The 19,815-nt window shown below is 39.0% G+C and overlaps 1 protein-coding gene across 2 annotated transcripts in view; it reads left to right on the top strand.

The window, feature by feature from the left end:
• Positions 1 to 19,815, top strand: part of LOC133634055 (phosphoinositide 3-kinase regulatory subunit 6) — a 70,541-nt gene that overhangs the window by 44,253 nt on the left and 6,473 nt on the right. For both annotated transcript variants that reach the window (XM_062027010.1, XM_062027012.1), the window contains 10 exons: positions 1 to 51; positions 5,299 to 5,586; positions 8,385 to 8,484; positions 8,646 to 8,765; positions 10,053 to 10,160; positions 17,088 to 17,190; positions 17,295 to 17,356; positions 17,443 to 17,533; positions 18,491 to 18,552; positions 18,638 to 18,747. The exon at positions 1 to 51 is cut by the window's left edge and continues 193 nt beyond it. In XM_062027010.1, coding sequence (XP_061882994.1) covers positions 1 to 51; positions 5,299 to 5,586; positions 8,385 to 8,484; positions 8,646 to 8,765; positions 10,053 to 10,160; positions 17,088 to 17,190; positions 17,295 to 17,356; positions 17,443 to 17,533; positions 18,491 to 18,552; positions 18,638 to 18,747 — 1,095 coding nt within the window. The remainder of the gene's footprint in view (positions 52 to 5,298; positions 5,587 to 8,384; positions 8,485 to 8,645; positions 8,766 to 10,052; positions 10,161 to 17,087; positions 17,191 to 17,294; positions 17,357 to 17,442; positions 17,534 to 18,490; positions 18,553 to 18,637; positions 18,748 to 19,815) is intronic.

The raw sequence follows: 19,815 nt of genomic DNA on the forward strand, positions 1-19,815 counted from the left end.
GGCATCGCTCGATTCCGCCAATGTCAGCGCAGCGTGGGAAGCCTGCAAAAGGTAAAAGTCATGCCCGCTTTTGGTCTGCAGTGCTTATATTGCTTATATATTATATATTATTATTATTTTTTGTCGTAACATACAGTACAGTGCAAAGTCGGTTTTAGTGAGCGTTCCAAAATGTTAGAACGTACGAAAACTGAAGCAATTTTTTCCCATATGAAATAAAAAATATAAACACACATTTAATAGAGAATCATTATAGTTTTACATGAATAAAACAATGTGAAACAGATAAACCATATTTTTTCGGACTATAAGTCGCAGTTTTTTTCATAGTTTGGTCGGGGGTGCGACTTATACTCAGGAGCGACTTATGTGTGAAATTATTAACACATTACCGTAAAAAATCAAATAACATACATACACATACATACACTCATGCACATAATCACGTTTCATCAAACATATATTAACGTTGTTGCCCTAGGGTAAACTGGGTAAAACACATGGCACACTGACAAAGCTTAACCTAATTACTATAACGATCTACAAGGTTAATGTAGGTTGCTTCTCTTTCTTCCCCTCCATTTTTCTGCATTCTTTCGTATCTCAAGTTATCATTACGTATATGTATTGTTGCATTTGAACAATTGTATTGTTGATAATAAAGGTAAAGTATTGGTATTGTTTATTATCAATAGCACTAATTCTATTGGTATTCATATTGCTCCATTTTTAGTGTAATAATGCTCATTGTCATTTCTGTATTATTTTTTTATTTTCGCTAACTGCTTATTTGCTATTACTTTTACCATCATATTTGTACATGTCGTATTTGCTGATGTTGCTCTGTTGTTGTTGTTGTTGTTGTTGTGTTTGCTGTTGTTGTTTTTGTCTCTCTGTCTAATCCCCCTCTTGTCCCCACAATTCCCCCCTCTGTCTTCCTTTTTCTCTCTTTATATCCCCTCCTGCTCCGGCCCGGCTGCACCAAATGATTATATAAATACATTTAATAAAGTCAAAATACAAGTAAGGCAACAAGAGAAGTATCCTACACTTCTCTTTTGTAAAGTAAATCTGAACAGCCGATATGGGCATCTACATCTGCTATATGATTTGCCCGAGAAGCTGGGCAGGACATTATAAATAAAATAAAATTTTTAAAAAATAAAAATAAAAATAAAACAAAATAAAATATCAAATAATATTATTTAGCTCATTCACGTAAGAAACTAGACGTATAAGATTTCATGGGATTTAGCGATTAGGAGTGACAGATTGTTTGCTAAACGTATAGCATGTTCTATATGTTATAGTTATTTGAATGACTCTTACCATAATATGTTAAGTTAACATACCAGGCACGTTCTCAGTTGGTTATTTATGCGTCATATAACGTACACTTATTCAGCCTGTTGTTCACTATTCTTTATTTATTTTAAATTGCCTTTCAAATGTCTATTCTTGGTGTTGGGTTTTATCAAATAAATTTCCCCCAAAAATGCGACTTATACTCCAGTGCGACTTATATATGTTTTTTTCCTTCTTTATTATGTATTTTCGGCCGGTGCGACTTATACTCCGAAAAATACGGTACTGATGAAATGGATACATTAACATTTTGCATCACTTTATTGAAGACTTGTTGGTGAAGGGAGAGTGTTTACTTGGACAAAGCTGGACAGCCAGCTAACATTTAAAAATTTTCTCAAATAAGCACTCTATGTTGGTCTTTTCTTGTATTTCGTCAAGTCATTCACAAAAGGTAAACATGGTAGGCTATAGGCTACTAGGATCTCACAGCTACACAACAGCTAAGCAGACAATAGCACACATGTTAGACATGTAATAAGTGTCCTTAATAGGCAAATATTGCAGTCTAAAACAACATATTTATCAATGTAAACAAGGATTAGATAATTATTATTGTATAGTACTTCCACTTGGGATCTGAGCCGAGGATGTTGTTGTGGCTTGTGCAGCCCTTTGAGACACTCGTTATTTAGGGCTATAAAGGAAAATTTGATTGATTGATTGATTGACACGTGCAAAGTCTCCAAAACAGAAGCATATTAAAAAGTATCCAGTAATTGCATCTGTTAAATGAGCAGAATAGGGCGTGGATTCTATTCTGTGTCTCTGTCTTCATTGATATGCAAAATATATGCTGATCAGCTAAGCGGCCATAATCCTTGGGGGAGAAGATACAGATATAATTATTTAACACGCGCTACGTGATTTATCAACACTTATGACCGTTTTACGAGCACTGTTTAGGGATATTTCTCTTGTTGCCTTATTTGTATTTGACTTTATTAAAGGGATTTATATTAATGTTTGGCGCAGAAGGGGATAGAAAGAAAAAACATAAGTACGACAGAAGGGGAAATTGTGGGGACAAGAGGGGGATAAGATATACAACAGAACAGCATCAGCAAATGCGATATGTACAAATATGATAGCAAAGAAGCAGTTAATTAGGTAAATACTAATAACACAGAAATGACAATGAACATTATTGCACTACAAATGGAGCAATAAAAATACCAATAGAAATAGCACTATTGATAATGAATAACAATAAAAGGCCCTGAGTGTTTCTCTGAAGCTGGATCTGTTTAGCACACAGCTTTTAAAACCTTGTGTTCAGGCTCAAAAATATAAGGTTCCGGATCATCGTTTGTTCCAACATCATCGTTGTTGGCTCTCATGAAGTCTGCATGATTAGTAGTGTTGTTGTTGAAGAGAAAAGTGAACGTTCTGATGCGTCTGTGAAATGAATACGCTGCCGTATGCTTACAATTTGATTTGGTGGATTTAAAGATTCCTTCTTTATAAATGTCAACCTGTTGATAAGTTGGTATAGCATTGTAAATGGGTATTGGGTGGGTAGATTTTGAAATTAATTGTATTCTACTGAATTTTGTATGATGATGTACAGTATATTTTAACTGTGGGTCCCTATCCATAAACTGTACGCCTTTAGGGATTACCCTTTTGCAGAACGAACTCTGATATTAACAAAAGAAACAATAATGTCATATAAAATGGTCTGTACATAAATAAATAAATGAATAAAGAAATAAAATACAATTACCAAATGACACAGATATTACATATCATTATGAATGTGCCTGTTACTACATTGCATATATATTGACAGTGTGTATATACTGTAAAACGTTGTGTTTGGAGTTTTTTAGTGCGCTTTGTAGGCGGAATAGATCTACTTCCATTGGCTCCATTGTTAGCTGACTTTTTATAGCGTTTCTTTACGAGTTAGAATGCATTAACCAAAAGAAAAACATACTGTATGTGTTCTTGTCTTACATAAGGATTGTGAATGATAGGCAACATTCCAGAAAAAGTGCAGTTCCTCTTTAATGAAACTTTTATTACTCAAGCTATTTGTGTTTCACACTTAAAATCGCTGAGTTTGGCCTGCGACCTATTGGCACATTTTCACTTTGGCCCTTGGGAGGAAAAAAGTTTAGGCACCCTTGGTTTTTAGACTGCTGGTTCTTAACCTTTTTAAACCCGCGCCCAACTTTTCCACTACAGAGGGGCCCGGGGTGCACTCAAAGATTAACACTTAATTAGTAATCTTACAGGGCAGTACGGTGGCACAGGGGTTAGTACGTGTGCCTCACATTACGACCTGTCCAGGGTGTACCCCGCCTTCTGCCCGATTGCAGCTGGGATAGGCTCCAGCACCTTCGCGACCCCGAGAGGGACAAGATTAGGGCTGCAACTAACAACTAATTTGATAATCGATTAATCTGTTGATTATTATTTCGATTAATCGATTAATAATCGGATAAAAGAGACAAACTACATTTCTATCCTTTCCAGTATTTTATTGAAAAAAAAACAGCATACTGGCACCGTACTTATTTTGATCATTGTTTCTCAGCTGTTTGTAAATGTTGTAGTTTATAACTAAAGGTTTATAATAAAAATAAAAAAAAGTAGCCTCTGCGCATGCGCACAGCATAGATCCAACGAATCGATGACTAAATTAATCGCCAACTATTTTTATAATAGATTTTAATCGATTTAATCGATTAGTTGTTTCAACCCTAGACAAGATGAATGGATAGTGTTCTTAATCTGGATTTTAATGGTATTTTATAATCATATCTAACCTACTTACAGTTTACAACCTTGTCAAATGATATGAAATCATGCGTTAATCACACAAATTATTTATTTAAAAAACTTTAGGCTTAGGTCAGGCTGATTAGGAAAAACAAGTACAAATGAAATATACTGCATAAGAAGGGACTCATTAATAACTGAAAAATAAATGTACATACAGTTACATAGTGCTAAATTAAATCAACTAAATAAATAACAAATATGTTTAATTAAATTGTCGATACAATTAAAGTACAAATGAAAATATAGCTTTGTCAAAATTTTTGCGCTTAAGAAACTTCTTTATGACTTTAGCTACAGACTTTTTCTGTTTGATACTGTCATTACTGCCACAAGTGGTGAAATAGTGTATTACAACTAAAACTGCTGCGCATACTTGCCAACCCTCCCGAATTTCAGTGCCCCTCCCGAAAATCTCCCGGGGCGACCGTTCTCCCGAATTTCTCCCGATTTTCACCCGGACAACAATATTAAGGGTGTGCCGTGATGGCACTGCCTTTAGAGTCTGCTTTTTCACCATACAAACAGCGTGCCGACCCAGTCACATGCTGCATGAGGCTTCTGCATACACACGAAAGTGACTGCAAGACATACTTGATCAACAGCCATATAGGTCACACTGAGGGTGACCGTATAAACAACTTTAACACTGTTACAAATATGTGCCACACTGTGAACCCACACCAAACAAGAACGACAAACACATTTCGGGAGAACATCCGCACCGTAACACAACATAAACACAACAGAACAAATACCCAGAATCCCTTGCATCCCTAACTCTTCCGGGCTACAATATACGCCCCCCCCCCCCCCCCCCCCCGCCCCCCAATCTCCCGAATTCGAAGGTCTCAAGGTTGGCAAGTATGCTGCTGTGTCCCATACGGACAAGAGCTAAGAAGCCCTATAGTTAAGAAATACTGGTTTAGACAATAAAAAAACAGAAAGTTTGCTGGTTGCAGCAAAGTAGTGGGCTTGATTTTGCCTGAGTTGCCTCAAGACATGATTACTATTGACAACCAAATCCACATAATTGACAAAATTCTTAACGATCAATTGTCAATAATTACGCTGAAAACTGTGTGCAGTTCCAACCTGAACTGGTGGCTTTTTGGAGACTTACGTTCCTGCATTTCTTTTTCCCAGCGAGCAAGAGTCGGTCAGGTTGTCCCGCCGTGGAGGCATGAAGGTGAAGCCGTCCGTGAAGGACAGCGTGGTGCTCATGCAGGACACCCTGGAAGGTCACGCCAGTCTGTGGGCAGGAGGACTCGGGGGCAGGGAAGGAGGAAGGCAGGTCACGCTGCAAAGGCGAGCAGGAAGCAGTGCGCCTCAGAACCCCTTCCCCAAGCAGCAAAGACACTTTACCGCAAGGATCGTGGTCATGGGGGGTGATAGTATCGTGGGCCGCCTGGCTAAAGCCTACTACTGCTTAAGGTGAGGGATTCAACTCTTTAGTTCAGGTTTAGAACTCGTACAGAGCTCTAGTATCATAAGTCATTTTTCGTTTTTTCATCACATATTGGTGAGGGACCATGAAATAGTCTCACAACATTAGGTACACCAGCACAAGCCAATGGGACCAGTAGTTCTCAAACAGTGGTACACCAAAGAATCACTTAATTAAAGGCCTACTGAAATGAAATGTTCTTATTTAAACGGGGATAGCAGATCCATTCTATGTGTCATACTTGATCATTTCGCGATATTGCCATATTTTTGCTGAAAGGATTTAGTAGAGAACATCGACGAGAAAGTTTGCAACTTTTGGTCGCTGATAAAAAAAAGCCTTGCTTGTACCGGAAGTAGTGTGACGTCGCAGGTTGAAGGGCTCCTCACATTTCCCCATTATTTACACCAGCAGCGAGAGCGATTCGGACCGAGAAAGCGACGATTACCCCATTAATTTGAGCGAGGATGAAAGATTCGTGGATGAGGAACGTGAGAGTGAAGGACTAGAGTGCGGTGCAGGACGTATCTTTTTTCACTCTGACCGTAACTTAGGTACAAGGGCTCATTGGATTCCACACTTTCTCCTTTTTCTATTGTGGATCACGGATTTGTATTTTAAACCACCTCGGATACTATATCCTCTTGAAAATGAGAGTCGAGAACGCGAAATGGACATTCACAGTGACTTTTATCTCCACGACAATACATCGGCGAAGCACTTTAGCTACGGAGCTAACGTGATAGCATCGTGCTTAAATGCAGATAGAAACAAAATAAATAAGCCCCTGACTGGAAGGATAGACAGAAGATCAACAATACTACCAAACACTGGACCTGTAACTACACGGTTAATGCTGTCCAACCTGGCGAAGCCTAGCAATGCTGTTGCTAACGACGCCATTGAAGCTAACTTAGCTACGGGACCTCGACAGAGCTATGCTAAAAACATTAGCTATCCACCTACGCCAGCCCTCATCTGCTCATCAACACCCGTGCTCACCTGTGTTCCAGCTATCGACGGCGCGACGAAGGACTTCACCCGATCATTGATGTGGTTGGTGGCTAGCGTCGGATACCGCGTCTGCTATCCAACTCAAAGTCCTCCTGGTTGTGTTGCTGTAGCCAGCCGCTAATACACAGATCCCACCTACAGCTTTCTTCTTTGCAGTCTTCATTGTTCATTAAACAAATTGCAAAAGATTCACCAACACAGATGTCCAGAATACTGTGCAATTTTGCGATGAAAACAGAGCTGTTTGTATTGGGATACAATGTGTCCCAATACTTCCGCTTCAACCATTGACGTCACGCGCAAACGTCATCATACATAGACGTTTTCAACCGGAAGTTTCCCGGGAAATTTAAAATTGCACTTTATAATTGGCATGTGTTGCAATGTTAGCATTTCATTATTGATATATAAACTATCCGACTGCGTGGTCAGTAGTAGTGGGTTTCAGTAGGCCTTTAAATATTCAAACACAGTGTTACTGTTCAAACTGTGTCTAATGTTACAGTGACCAAAAATGTTAAATATACTTGTTTAATAGAACCTCTGCCTTGTTTTAAATGAATATTTAGGCCTGCTACGCCAATATATTTCAATGTTGGTCATTATGGTGGTATTTGCTGACAAAGTTTGAGAACCACTAAATTAGACAATTCAGATTTTACTAAAATAATGCTCAGTTATGTTTTATTTTGCTCTTCCAATGTCAACACTTGGTGGATTTTAATTACAGCTTATTGCAAGGAATTGTGCAGTTTCCCCCATTGTTGTGGCCAGCATGTAATGAGTAGGTAATGAGTTTGTAGAGTCATTCAAGCACTAACAATACAGTTTAATGACCTTTAATGATCACAGGTACACACGGCCAAAATTAGTTTCCTCCATCGGGTGGCGGAGCTCTCCCTCAGAGATAGAGTGAGAAGTTCTGTCATTCGGGAGGAGCTCAAAGTAAAGCGGCTGCTCCTCCACATTGAGAGGAGCCAGATGAGATGGTTCTGGTCAGAATGCCCCCCGAACGCTTCCTGAGGGAGGTGTTTAGGGCACGTCTGACCGGTAGGAGGCCACAGGGAAGACCCAGGACACGTTGGGAAGACTATGTCTCCCGGCTGGCCTGGGAACACCTCGGGATCCACCCGGGATGAGCTGGACAAAGTGGCTGGGGAGAGGGAAGTCTGGGCTTCCCTGCTTAGGCTGCTGCCCCCGCGACCCGACCTCGGATAAGCGTAATAAGATGGATGGATGAATGGACCTCTGCTCTAAGGAGAAGGGGGATATTATCACCATTTTATAGAATGGGATTGTCTAACACATTTTGTTAGGGCTGTGAATCTTTGGGCACCGCACAATTCAATTTGATTCTTGGGGGTAACGATTCAGTTCAGAATTGATTCTCGATTCAAAACAAATCTTGATTCAAAATGTATACTTTTTTTTAATAACATTGGATGCCAGTTGTATGATTAACTACATTCCTCCATAAAATAGATAAACAGCTATGATCAATTTCTATATTACTTAAAATACAAATAAGGCAACAAGCGAAATATCCAACACTTCTCTTTTCTAAAGTAAATGTGTACAGCAAATATGGACATCTACATCAACAATATGATTTGCTTGAGTGGCTGGACAGGACATATTGGGAAAAAATAAGTTTTTTTTCATCAATTAAGAATCGTCACAAATAAGAATCACGATTAATCTGAAAATCTAATTAATTGTTTTTGACACCCCTACTATTTGTGCTTCTTACCTATCTTGGCTTTCATTGCAGGAAAAGGGAAGCACGGAGACTTTTTCTTACTACAAAAGTCAACCTGCAGTTTTATTACATTCCCGTTGATGCAGTGTCAACTACCACCTCCTCTGGCAAGGTGCGACAAGTGTTTGTATAAATACACGCAAGCCTTCTAGTAAACATACATGGTGGATGTACCATAAGAGAAGTTCAGCATGTGGAAAAAATTTGCTTGTTTGGACATTTGGGTTTACTGTGCAGACTTGATCTTCCCTGCTGTTGTCATTTGTCCCATAGGAGAACCATCAGTCCAAGCAGAGTTCCTGCACACTCGGATCCTACCTGAGCAGGGTTGACCCGTGGTACAACTGCAACATCAACAGTTTGGGCTGCATGATCCCCAAACTGGCTAAAATGGTAAAATAAACTTGTCAAAACAAGTCTACAAAGTAAACACAGCCAGACAAGCTTGTTGCATTTTGCATTGCCTGGTGTTGGGACTAACGCGTTACAAAGTAACGCATTGCTGTAACGCCGTTAGTTTCGGCGGTAAATAGTAATCTAACGCGTTATTTTTTATATTCAGTAACTCAGTTACCGTTACTAGATGATGCGTTACTGCGTTATTTTACGTTACTTTTTATGTAGTATCGGCTAGAAACAGAAGATCTGAGTGTGTTTTATTGCAGCGCTGCGGTGGAAAAGAAGAGGCGTGCTTTCTGTGGGTGAGGGCGGGGGGGTCTCCCATACCGTAGTTGAAGAGCGCAGGGGAGACGTTCCTCCAGGGCCTATGTACTTCGGGGCTAACCTTCACTTTACCCAGAAGTGGGTCTTTACAGCTGAGGGTGAATGACGTGGCCGGCGGTTTGTTGCAGCTTTGTGACTTTATTGGTGTTATGCACGCAGCCATCCACCAAGCTAGAGCACCTGCACGCGCTCACTGTCGCCGTTCCCTCACCTCTCTCGCCCACTCACTCACTGACGTCACTCACCTCACATGCTGTCATATCTTAAAGGGCCACACACACACACACATACGCTACTCTCATAACAACTAACATGACATCATGGTGAAGCCAGAAGTCGAGTGTCTTAACATTCTCACTACCTTTCTTTTGTCGAGCACAAAGAAAATAACATTTTAGTTAAATGTAAGTTGTGTCAAGGATCAAAGATCCTATCTACTTAAAGTTAAAGTGCCATTATGTTGCAGCTATTTAAAATAGTTTTGTCAATTTGTTGTGGCCTGAAATAAATTGGCCCTTTGAAACATATCTTTGTCTTTGTGTGTTGTATGTAGACCACATTGCTTAGCAGAGTTCAGTGATGCAAATGCATGTCAAGTTGATCAACACATTGTATTATTCTCCAGTGCAATAACAGTACTGAAATGAAGGCTAAAGGCCATTAATGGGAGCCTTAAAAAAAAAAGGGGAAAGAAAAAAGTAACTAAATAGTTACTTTTCACAGTAACGCATTACTTTTTGGTGTAAGTAACTGAGTTAGTAACTGAGTTACTTTTGAAATAAAGTAACTAGTAACTGTAACTAGTTACTGGTTTTCAGTAACTAACCCAACACTGGTCCTAACCGTCACATGGGTGCATCTCACGTCGTTCTAATTAATCCACAGCTTTGTCAAAAACTAGGCTTTTACAAAGGTAAATAATTGCTCAGTTTTAATTGACTCTGCATTGTTCTGCAGCAACAAACAACCCCAGCAAAGCCCAAAGAGCCATTTGTGTCTGACGTTATTTCTTACTACGTACGTATGGGCCAACAGCCGGTCTACTTCAACATCTACTGCGTAAAGGTAAGAAATCACGTCTTATTTGGCTACACAAATTAACGATGTGTTATGTCCATTTTAGCAGGCAAACCACATAAAGAATAAATACTAATCCCATGTTTACGTTCTGTTGAATGTATACTTATATTCAGTCCCATCTGTATTTTGCAGGCTTTGATTGCTGTTGCCTAAAATGCCTGACTTTTCCGCAGCTTTTTCAAAAAGTTGCATTAAAAGTTAGGATTTTTTATTTTTTCTCAATTATTGTGTCAGTTTGTGATTTTATGAATATGTTGTCTATGCTTTTATGTTGTTTTTTTAAGTTTGTTTGTTTTTTTACATGTCCTGTCCAGGGGTAAATATTATTGTTGATTTAGAGCAGGGGTGTCAAAGTATTTTTAGATCGGGGGCCACATGGAGAAATATCTACTAAAAAGAAATATCTACTCCTAAGTGGGTCGGACTGGTAAAATCACGGCATGATAACGCAAAAATAAAGACAACTTCAGATTGTTTTTTTTGTTTAAAAATAGAACAAGCACATTCTGAAAATGTACAAATCATAATGTTGTTGGGTTTGTTTACATTTACATGTTGCGGTTAATAGTATTCTATCTTTATTTGTTGTTATTTATATTTTCTGAATAAATTATGTGATAATGTTCATCAGTCAACTCATTGGTGGTAATTTTCAATCTTTTCAAAATCAAATTACAGTGTATTATTTATGTAGTTTGATCATTTTCCTCGACTGGTGCACTAACATCATGTGGTTCATTTTTTTTACATATGTAGCATCATCTACAAAGATACAAATAATTGCTATTGCGACATCCAGTGGACACATTTGGAACAGCAGTTTCTTTCATTCAAACATGACAGGTTAATTTTTATACTTAGCAAACTCATCCCGCGGGCCGGATAAAACCTATTCGTGGGCCTGATCCGGCCCTCGGGCCATACGTTTGACACCCCTGATTTAGATGATCGTATCTGCTGTTCATACTTACTTTACAAACGTGAAGTGTGGGATACTTCTCTTGTTGCATTCTTCGGGTTACGCTTTATTAAATGTTGGGATATTTTTAAGTGTTTGAAGCAACCGGACCGGAGCAGGTGGGGATAGAAAGAAGAAAAAAAATAAACAGAGAGAGGAACTGTGGGGACATGAGGGGGACACGACAGAGAGGGACAAAAACAACTACATTAGCAGATGCAATGTATACAAATATGATACCAGTATGTATTAGTAAAGTGGAAAGTAATAACACAGTATTAACAATTAAAAAATGTTTACACTACAATTGAACCAATAATGATCATACTTATAATACTGATAATGATGTCTATGTTATAAGTGTTGTTGGTACACCCACCCCCCCAAATCTACCAAAATGTGCTTTACTTGCATATTAAACTTAAGTGCACATTTTGGCAGTTTGGCATCAATGTACCAGTGCCTCAACGATCTCATGGGCCTCTTTTCAGATGCCTAAGTTTTTTCCAAGAAATTGTGAAGTGATAAGTTTTTTGGCCTATTTTTAGCCTCAACAGGGTACACTTGTATTCCTGTGAGGAAACAACAAAAATGGTACCTTTGCCTTTTTATTAAAAAAAATGTAATTTAACACTTTCACGGTTGAATATAATTTATGCTGAAGACTAAACAATGCAAATACTTTAGTCTTAGGGGACATTAACATATAAATTATACTTTCTCTACCAACTGAACACGGGCTTATTTAAAGTATATACATTCATTTTGTAGTCATCTCCCTTGAAAAGATGTTCTGCGTGCATAGTTTGCAAAACAAACACCAGCCAAGACTCCCTTATTGCTGGGTTGGACGTGACGCCTGGACGCTAAGTGCTCAAACTCAAGAACATGCCGGGCAAACAAGAGTCAAACAAGGAAGAAGTCATTTGAAAGCGGAGTAAAAAAAAATCTATTTACGAATATAGTTCATCACAGAGGGAGACAAGTTGTTAGGATAAACAAAAAAAGCAGATAAAGGTTGGTGTCTTATTAAGCCGAGTCAACAGCATATCGAGTTTTTTCCTTGTCTATGTGAACTTAAAACAAACTGTAAAAGCCTGTTTATCATTTTTTAACCTTTCTTATTATTTATTTACAAACGTTTGTACTTGCATATGAGCGGTTTTCTTTCGGAAACTTGCACATGGAATGAATTAGTATGCTGTTGTTAGCATCACAAAATTAATACATCTCTCGCATGCTGCATATTCATAGCAGAAACATATTGTATCTGGATATTGCTAATTATTGCTGGAAATTAAACATTGCCAGAGTACAGGGAAGTGACTTAAAAAAAAACATTGTTGGACAACAGGGAAGCAACTCAATCTAACTAAACATTGTCGGACAACAGGGAAGTAATTTAATCTAGCTAAACATTAAGACAAAATAGTAACTTCCCACTTCAACTACTGCAGATGCCAAATTATAGGTGGCAGCAAAATATTTGGCTTGCAACGGGAGATGTATTGCAAAAAATTAGACTTATAGTCATATGTCATATAAAAATGTTTTGCCTGACAACACATAAACTAACAACAATGACATAGCGTTGACAGTACTCGTTAACGTCCATGAAATACGAATAAATCAAACGATGTATTTCATAATGGATAGAATAGGATAGGATAGACTTTTACTCATCCCACAATGGTGGTGATATGTGGTTGCAGTGCAGATTCAAAAAGTCCACAAAAAAGTGTTAAAAGTAGCGCAAAAGTCACAAAAGTGCCACGCCTCGTTGCGCAGTCCCAAAGCGGTTTAAAAGGGACCGATTATGCAAAACCAACTTTTCTTACCTATTGGTACCTGTTGTTGTGTTTTTGGGATCTGCATAAGTCCAGAACATTTGAAAACAAACCATGGAGGCATGGCGGAGATATTTATAAAACCATCTTGTTGCCTTCCTTCTTACTTACCCCAAACGAGCCGTTTGGGATGTTTTCCTAAATGTGACGTCAGCAGATATCTCTGTATATGGTAGAGATTTACCCCAAGTGCTTTGCGTGAGTACGCCATTGTACTTGCAGTCAATAAGCTCCTTGTTTTTCTCTATCCTCTTGTTGTGGGGCAGACTGGCTCATACATGCACATGCATCCTGCGCCATTGCCATTTCTAATACAAAGCAGCGTACAGTTCTAACTTATATCTGTCAGTAGACTCCATATGGAAGTGCATAAAACTACAACAAAGATGGCGGGAAAAAGACCCAGCCGAAGTGGAGGCACGTAAATAAGACCGCCCACAAAACAGCGCATCCTGAAGAGATGGTCAGAAAGCGGCTCTAAAACATAATCAATGCAAAATCTTGACCAAATAATACTGTTACATGTTATGCAGACCACAAAGTTTACCAGTTCAAACGTTAACTATCTTGTCTTTGCAGTGTATTCAATTGAATATAGGTTGAAAAAGATTTGCAAATCATTGTATTCTGTTTTTATTTACGATTTACACAACGTGCCAACTTCACTGGTTTTGGGTTTTGTAAATGCACGTTTTTGCAGTTTGACAGCAGTGTACCAGAGCCTCAAGGATCTCACAGGCCTTTTTTCAGATGCCTAATTTTCTTGGAATTAAAAAAAAAAAAAAGGAAACAACAAAAAATTGTATCTTTGCCTTTTTATTCAAAAAAAGGTAATTTAACACTTTCACGGTTGAGTATAATTTATAAATATATTTAATATAGTCATTCACATCGACGTCCCACTGGGGTGAGTTTTCCTCGCCCTTATGTGGGCTCTGTACCGAGGATGTCGTTGTGGCTTGTGCAGCCCTTTGAGACACCTGTGATTTAGGGCTGTATAAATAAACATTGATTGATTGATTGATTGAATTTATGCTGAAGACTAAACAATGCAAATACTTTACTCTTAGGGGACATTAACATGTAAATGATACTTTTTGTACCAACTGAACACGGGCTTATTTAAACTACATCCATTCATTTTGTAGTCATCTCCCTTGAAAAGATGTTCTGCGTGCATAGTTTGCAAAAAAAACACCATCCTGCGCCGTTGCCATTTGTAATACAAAGCAGCGTACAGTTCTAACTGATATCTGTCAGTAGACTCCATATGGAAGTGCTAAAAACTACAACAAAGATGGCAGGGAAAAGACCCAGCCGAAATGGAGGCATGTAAATAAGACTGTCCACAAAACGGCGCATCCTGAAGAGACGGTCAGAAAGTGGCTCTAAAACATAATCTTTTAAAAATCTTTACCAATGAACCACTATTACATGTTATGTAGACCACAAATAAGTGTTTTTTTAAACCAAAAAATGTAAAAACTACAGCTGTCAAAGCTAACGTGATAATAATGCCTTAACTATAAGTTCCTTTAACGGCGTAAATGTTTTTGATGCACGATCAATGCGCACACATACTTTTTGACCCTTGGGGCCGTTTAGGAGCTTGGGAAAATGTAATGGCGTTCAGTTACTGTTGAGCCACAAGCAGGGACATTTTGAGCAGAAATGTGTGACAGTGAGTGCCTACAGCAGCATCTTTTGCACCTAAATCTTGGAAATTTACATTTTTAATATTATGAATCTGTGTACTTGTTTTGAATGTTTTTGTCTTAATTTTAACATCAACTTGCCAACTGACTGTAAATGGAAATTAGCCAATGGCTATAATCTCACATATTTACACGCCAAACGTTCATTAATATGTATTGTCCCTTTCAAATGAACTAAATTTCAATTGCACAAACAAAAAGGTACTTTATGGAAATCCTATGTCCAAAGCCATGGCAAGTCGTTCTCCCGACAAGACAAGACTATTTTATTTCGATCGCTGTGAGCCGCCATCACAAGAGCAAATGCTTGCTGCGCGCTTTGCTGCTAGCAGAGATGGATGTTCTCTTTTATGTTTTAGATACAAATGTACTGCATTGATAACATAAAATGTAGATTGTTACTGTAACTGGTTTACTAACATCGGGTAAAAGCTCAGCAGAAAGGAAAGACAGTTGGCATGAAGACTTTATATTCTTGATTCTTGTCACATTGTCAAAACATGTCAAAACACCTCTTTTCAAACCATTCACACACTTCCGGCTTCACAATAATAGTGCTACGTGTCATATCCGGTATAACTACAGTAACATAAGGAAAAATGTCTTAAATTATGATCATGCTTTGATTGTCAAATATGTTTTGTAATGTAATCTGTGATATTTCTCCCTAAAGAAATGCTAATACATCAGTTGATGAATATAGAGGAGGACATTTTGTGGCAGATTAAAATCAAGTGTATATTATCTTACACTATGTTCTGGTTGATATTCCTCAATTACAGAATGTTTAGCAGGCTGCATATTACACTTATTAATTAATAGAGAAGGTTAAAACATTGTCACGCAGCGATATGAATACCATTAACTGTACTTGTACAACACGTACAGAAGATCAGTAGCATTTATTCAGGTAAAAATGTCACATTTTACCAGACATCCTTGACAATCAAAACATGTTTGTAACAATCCACATTTTCAATCAATCAATCAATGTTTATTTATACAGCCCTAAATCACAAAAGTCTCAAAGGGCTGCACAAGCCACAACGACAACACAGAGCCCACACAAGGGACGTCGATGTGAATGACTATGAGAAAGCTTGGGGAGGATCGCATATGTGGGTAACCCCCCCTCTAAGTACAGTCCCTAGTGGATCCAACATAACAGTGAGAGTCCAGTCCATAGTGGGGCCAGCAGAAGACCATCCCGAGCGGAGACAGGTCAGTAGCGCAGAGACGTCCCCAACCGATGCATAGGCGAGCGGTCCACCCCGGGTCTCAACTCTGGACAGCCAGCACCTCATCCATGGTCACCGGAACCGGAATAACCCAGCGAGGGGGCAGAGGAGAAAAGAAAATGGCAGATCAACTGGTCTTTTGTGTTAGTAACGCGTGAAACTGGTATCTAAACATGGTGTAGCTCCTCCTCTAAATGCAAGTGCTCCTACAGCAGGATTACAAATTATGTATTCTAACTAAATACCAAATCTGCCAAGACACAACGTAATTTTATGTTTTTTTGTTTTTTTTTAATCGTCATTAAAAAGATTGTTTATGTCCATTTTGTGTTGATGGTCAAAAAACATCTAATTAAAGCCAACTAATTGTCCAGTCATAGTAATAAAACCTTGAAAATGATCTGTTTCGGGTACACTTATTAATGATGAAAAAATTACATTTATCTGTGATTAATTGCAATTAGTTGTGAGTTAACTATGAACAAACTGTGATTAATCACGATTGAATATTGTAATCGTTTGACAGCCCTAGTTCCAACGCATTGCTCGTAGTTTACCCGCTTTCGTTGAAAAACATTGGGGTAGCGTTGAGGTAGATACAGTATACTGTAGAGCTGTGATTTATGTGGGTTGATGAGAGACAATGAAAGATTAACATCACATCATCCATACCTATGTCAATGTAAACAAGGAAGTGAGGACGTGGGTGCAAGAAGAAATTAGATTGCTTTGACAGTTGCATATTGACAAATTCCCTTAGTGTAAACAACAACGGTTCCCTGAAATGTGCGGAGATTTAAGAAGTTGCGAGTCCGCCCATAATTTAGAGGGAATGATTGAATTTACGTGGATTGGCATGATCGCAAAATCCTGTAGGGTTTAATTATTGACTTACCGGTACTTGTGGGATACTTGCATACAACCAGTAATATTATAATCATATCAATATTTTTTCTTTTTGGTTACAGTACTAGATATAGCTTGTGTGGTATGTTTTTGTAACATTTTGAGAAGCGATGCATTGTTTGCACCTTGCTAAAAGGCACTTCAGCAACACTTGAGAAACATACTGACCTCTTTCAAGCAGCCAGGCCTAAGTTTTCTATATTTTCATGGTTATATTATTGTTTTCTTTCTGTATTGCTTCCTATTAGATCACCTTTAAAACCATGACAAAAGAACCAGTGGAGGATGTCTTCCTCACTCATTTGGATGTAGATGTTCCTGAACTCCGACCCTCCATGGCTCCAATGAGAGGTGAGTTGGCTGCAAACAGTACATTAAATGTACCTTTTTACTGTGTACTGAACACCACCTGCATGTACATATAGTATATGACAGCATAACTTTTTCTCAAACAGAGAAGCAGAAGAAGAGCATAGCAGATGTATGCGGGGCCCTTGTCTGCATCAATTACAAAAAAGTGAGATGGGTTTTTTTGGTTTGGTTTTTTTAGATTAATGCCGTTCCTCCATACAGTAGCTAATAATTTTGCGTATGTGTGCGCAGGTGATACTCAGTGGTCGTGACGTCGACAGAGGGATGCCAGTAAGGACAACTGGCGTTCGCATCAGTGCTATGCCTTCCAATGCAACAGAAGGTTTATTACCATCATATTATTTCATTTCATAGTAAATAGAGATGTCCGATAATATTGGACTGCCAATATTATCGGCCGATAAATGCTTTAAAATGTAATATCGGAAATTATCGGTATCGGTTTCGTAATTATCGGTATCGGTTTCAAAAAGTAAAATTTATGACTTTTTAAAACGCTCCTGTGTACACGGACGTAGGGAGAAGTACAGAGCGCTATTAAACCTTAAAGGCACTGCCTTTGCATGCCGACCCAGTCACATAATATCTACAGCTTTTCACACACACACAAGTGAATGCAAGCATACTTGGTCAACAGCCATACAGGTCCCACTGAGGGTGACCATATAAACAACTTTAACACTGTTACAAATATGCGCCACACTGTGAACCCACACCAAACAAGAATGACAAACACATTTCGGGAGAACATCCGCACCGTAACACAACATAAACACAACAGCACAAATACCCAGAACCCCCTGCAGCACTAACTCTTCCGGGACGCTACAATATACACCCCCACCCCCACACCACCACCACCACCACCTCAACCCCACCCACCTCAACCTCCTCATGTTCTCTCATGGAGAGCATGTCCCAAATTCCAAGCTGCTGTTTTGAGGCATGTTAAAAAAAAATAATGTACTTTGTGACTTCAATAATAAATATGGCAGTGCCATGTTGGCATTTTTTTCCATAACTTGAGTTGATTTATTTTGGAAAACCTTGTTACATTGTTTAATGCATGCAGCGGGGCATCACAATAAATGTAGGCATAATAATGTGTTAATTCCACGACTGTATATATCGTATCGGTTGATATCGGAATCGGTAATTAAGAGTTGGACAATATCAGAATATCGGATATCGGCAAAAAAGCCAATATCGGACATCTCTAATAGTAAAGTATTAGTGTAGTATTTGATGTCAAGTGTTAATTTTTTTCTTTGTCTTTTAGATCTGAACTGTTTGACACTTACCTGGAAGGACGCGTCCGCAAAAGCTAAAAACAACAATACGGTATGTCCACGTCACTGAAATTGTCCTCATAAAGTACAGTAAGTGACGGCTGTTAACAGACAAACTTTTGATTTCTAACTTACAGGAGTCCAAAATCCGGAGCAACAACATCAGGATTTGTTCGCTAGAGAGTCGATCATGGCTCCGAGTTACAATAGACAGAGATTCAAAAAGGACCTACAACAATGTGCAAAGGTAAGACTGGATTTTGTTGGACCCTTGGGAAAGGGCACACTTACTGTATGATGTAAACACAGCATAAACCTCCACCAAGGATTGTATAAGCTTTTCATGACAGTTTGTTTCATAATACTGCAGCACATTGAAAGTGTCTTTAAGACAGTATGGAGTGCAAGGGGCCAGGAATAGAACCAGCACTGACTACACAAAAGACAGCTTTTGTGTAGTCAGTTAATTAGTTCTGGAACGGGGTTTGTAAATAGAACAGTTTGTATATTGAAACTATCCATCTATCCATCCATTTTCTACCGCTTGTCCCTTTTGGGGTCGCGGGGGGTGCTGGAGCCTATCTCAGCTGCATTCGGGAAGTAGGCGGGGTACACCCTGGACAAGTCGCCACCTCATCGCAGGGCCAACTAATTTCTCAATAAAAAAAATGTGATTCTGAATACTTGGTCAGACTCCACATTTTAGGAAATATTTATACCCTTTGAACACAATATCAAGCGCTATACCGAAAGTAAACAAATATTACAAGGAGGTGATGGAGCAACTTTGTATTTATAAATGATAAATAAATGATAAATGGGTTATACTTGTATAGCGCTTTTCTACCTTCAAGGTACTCAAAGCGCTTTGACAGTATTTCCACATTTACCCATTCACACACACGTTCACACACTGATGGCGGGAGCTGCCATGCAAGGCGCTAACCAGCAGCCATCAGAGGCAAAGGGTGAAGTGTCTTGCCCAAGGACACAACGGACTGACTTGGGACGGTATAGCTCGGTTGGTAGAGCGGCCGTGCCAGCAACTTGAGGGTTGCAGGTTCGATCCCCGCTTCCGCCATCCTAGTCACTGCCGTTGTGTCCTTGGGCAAGACACTTTACCCACCTGCTCCCAGTGCCACCCACACTGGTTTAAATGTAACTTAGATATTGGGTTTCACTATGTAAAGCGCTTTGAGTCACTTGAGAAAAAGCGCTATATAAATGTAATTCACTTCACTTCACTTCACTAGGAAGGTAGAAGGTGGGAATTGAACCCCAGTAACCAGCAACACTCCGATTGCTGGCACAGCCA

The sequence above is a fragment of the Entelurus aequoreus genome, linkage group LG18, assembly GCF_033978785.1.
Source record: "Entelurus aequoreus isolate RoL-2023_Sb linkage group LG18, RoL_Eaeq_v1.1, whole genome shotgun sequence".
In the NCBI taxonomy this organism is placed as follows: Eukaryota; Metazoa; Chordata; class Actinopteri; order Syngnathiformes; family Syngnathidae; genus Entelurus; species Entelurus aequoreus.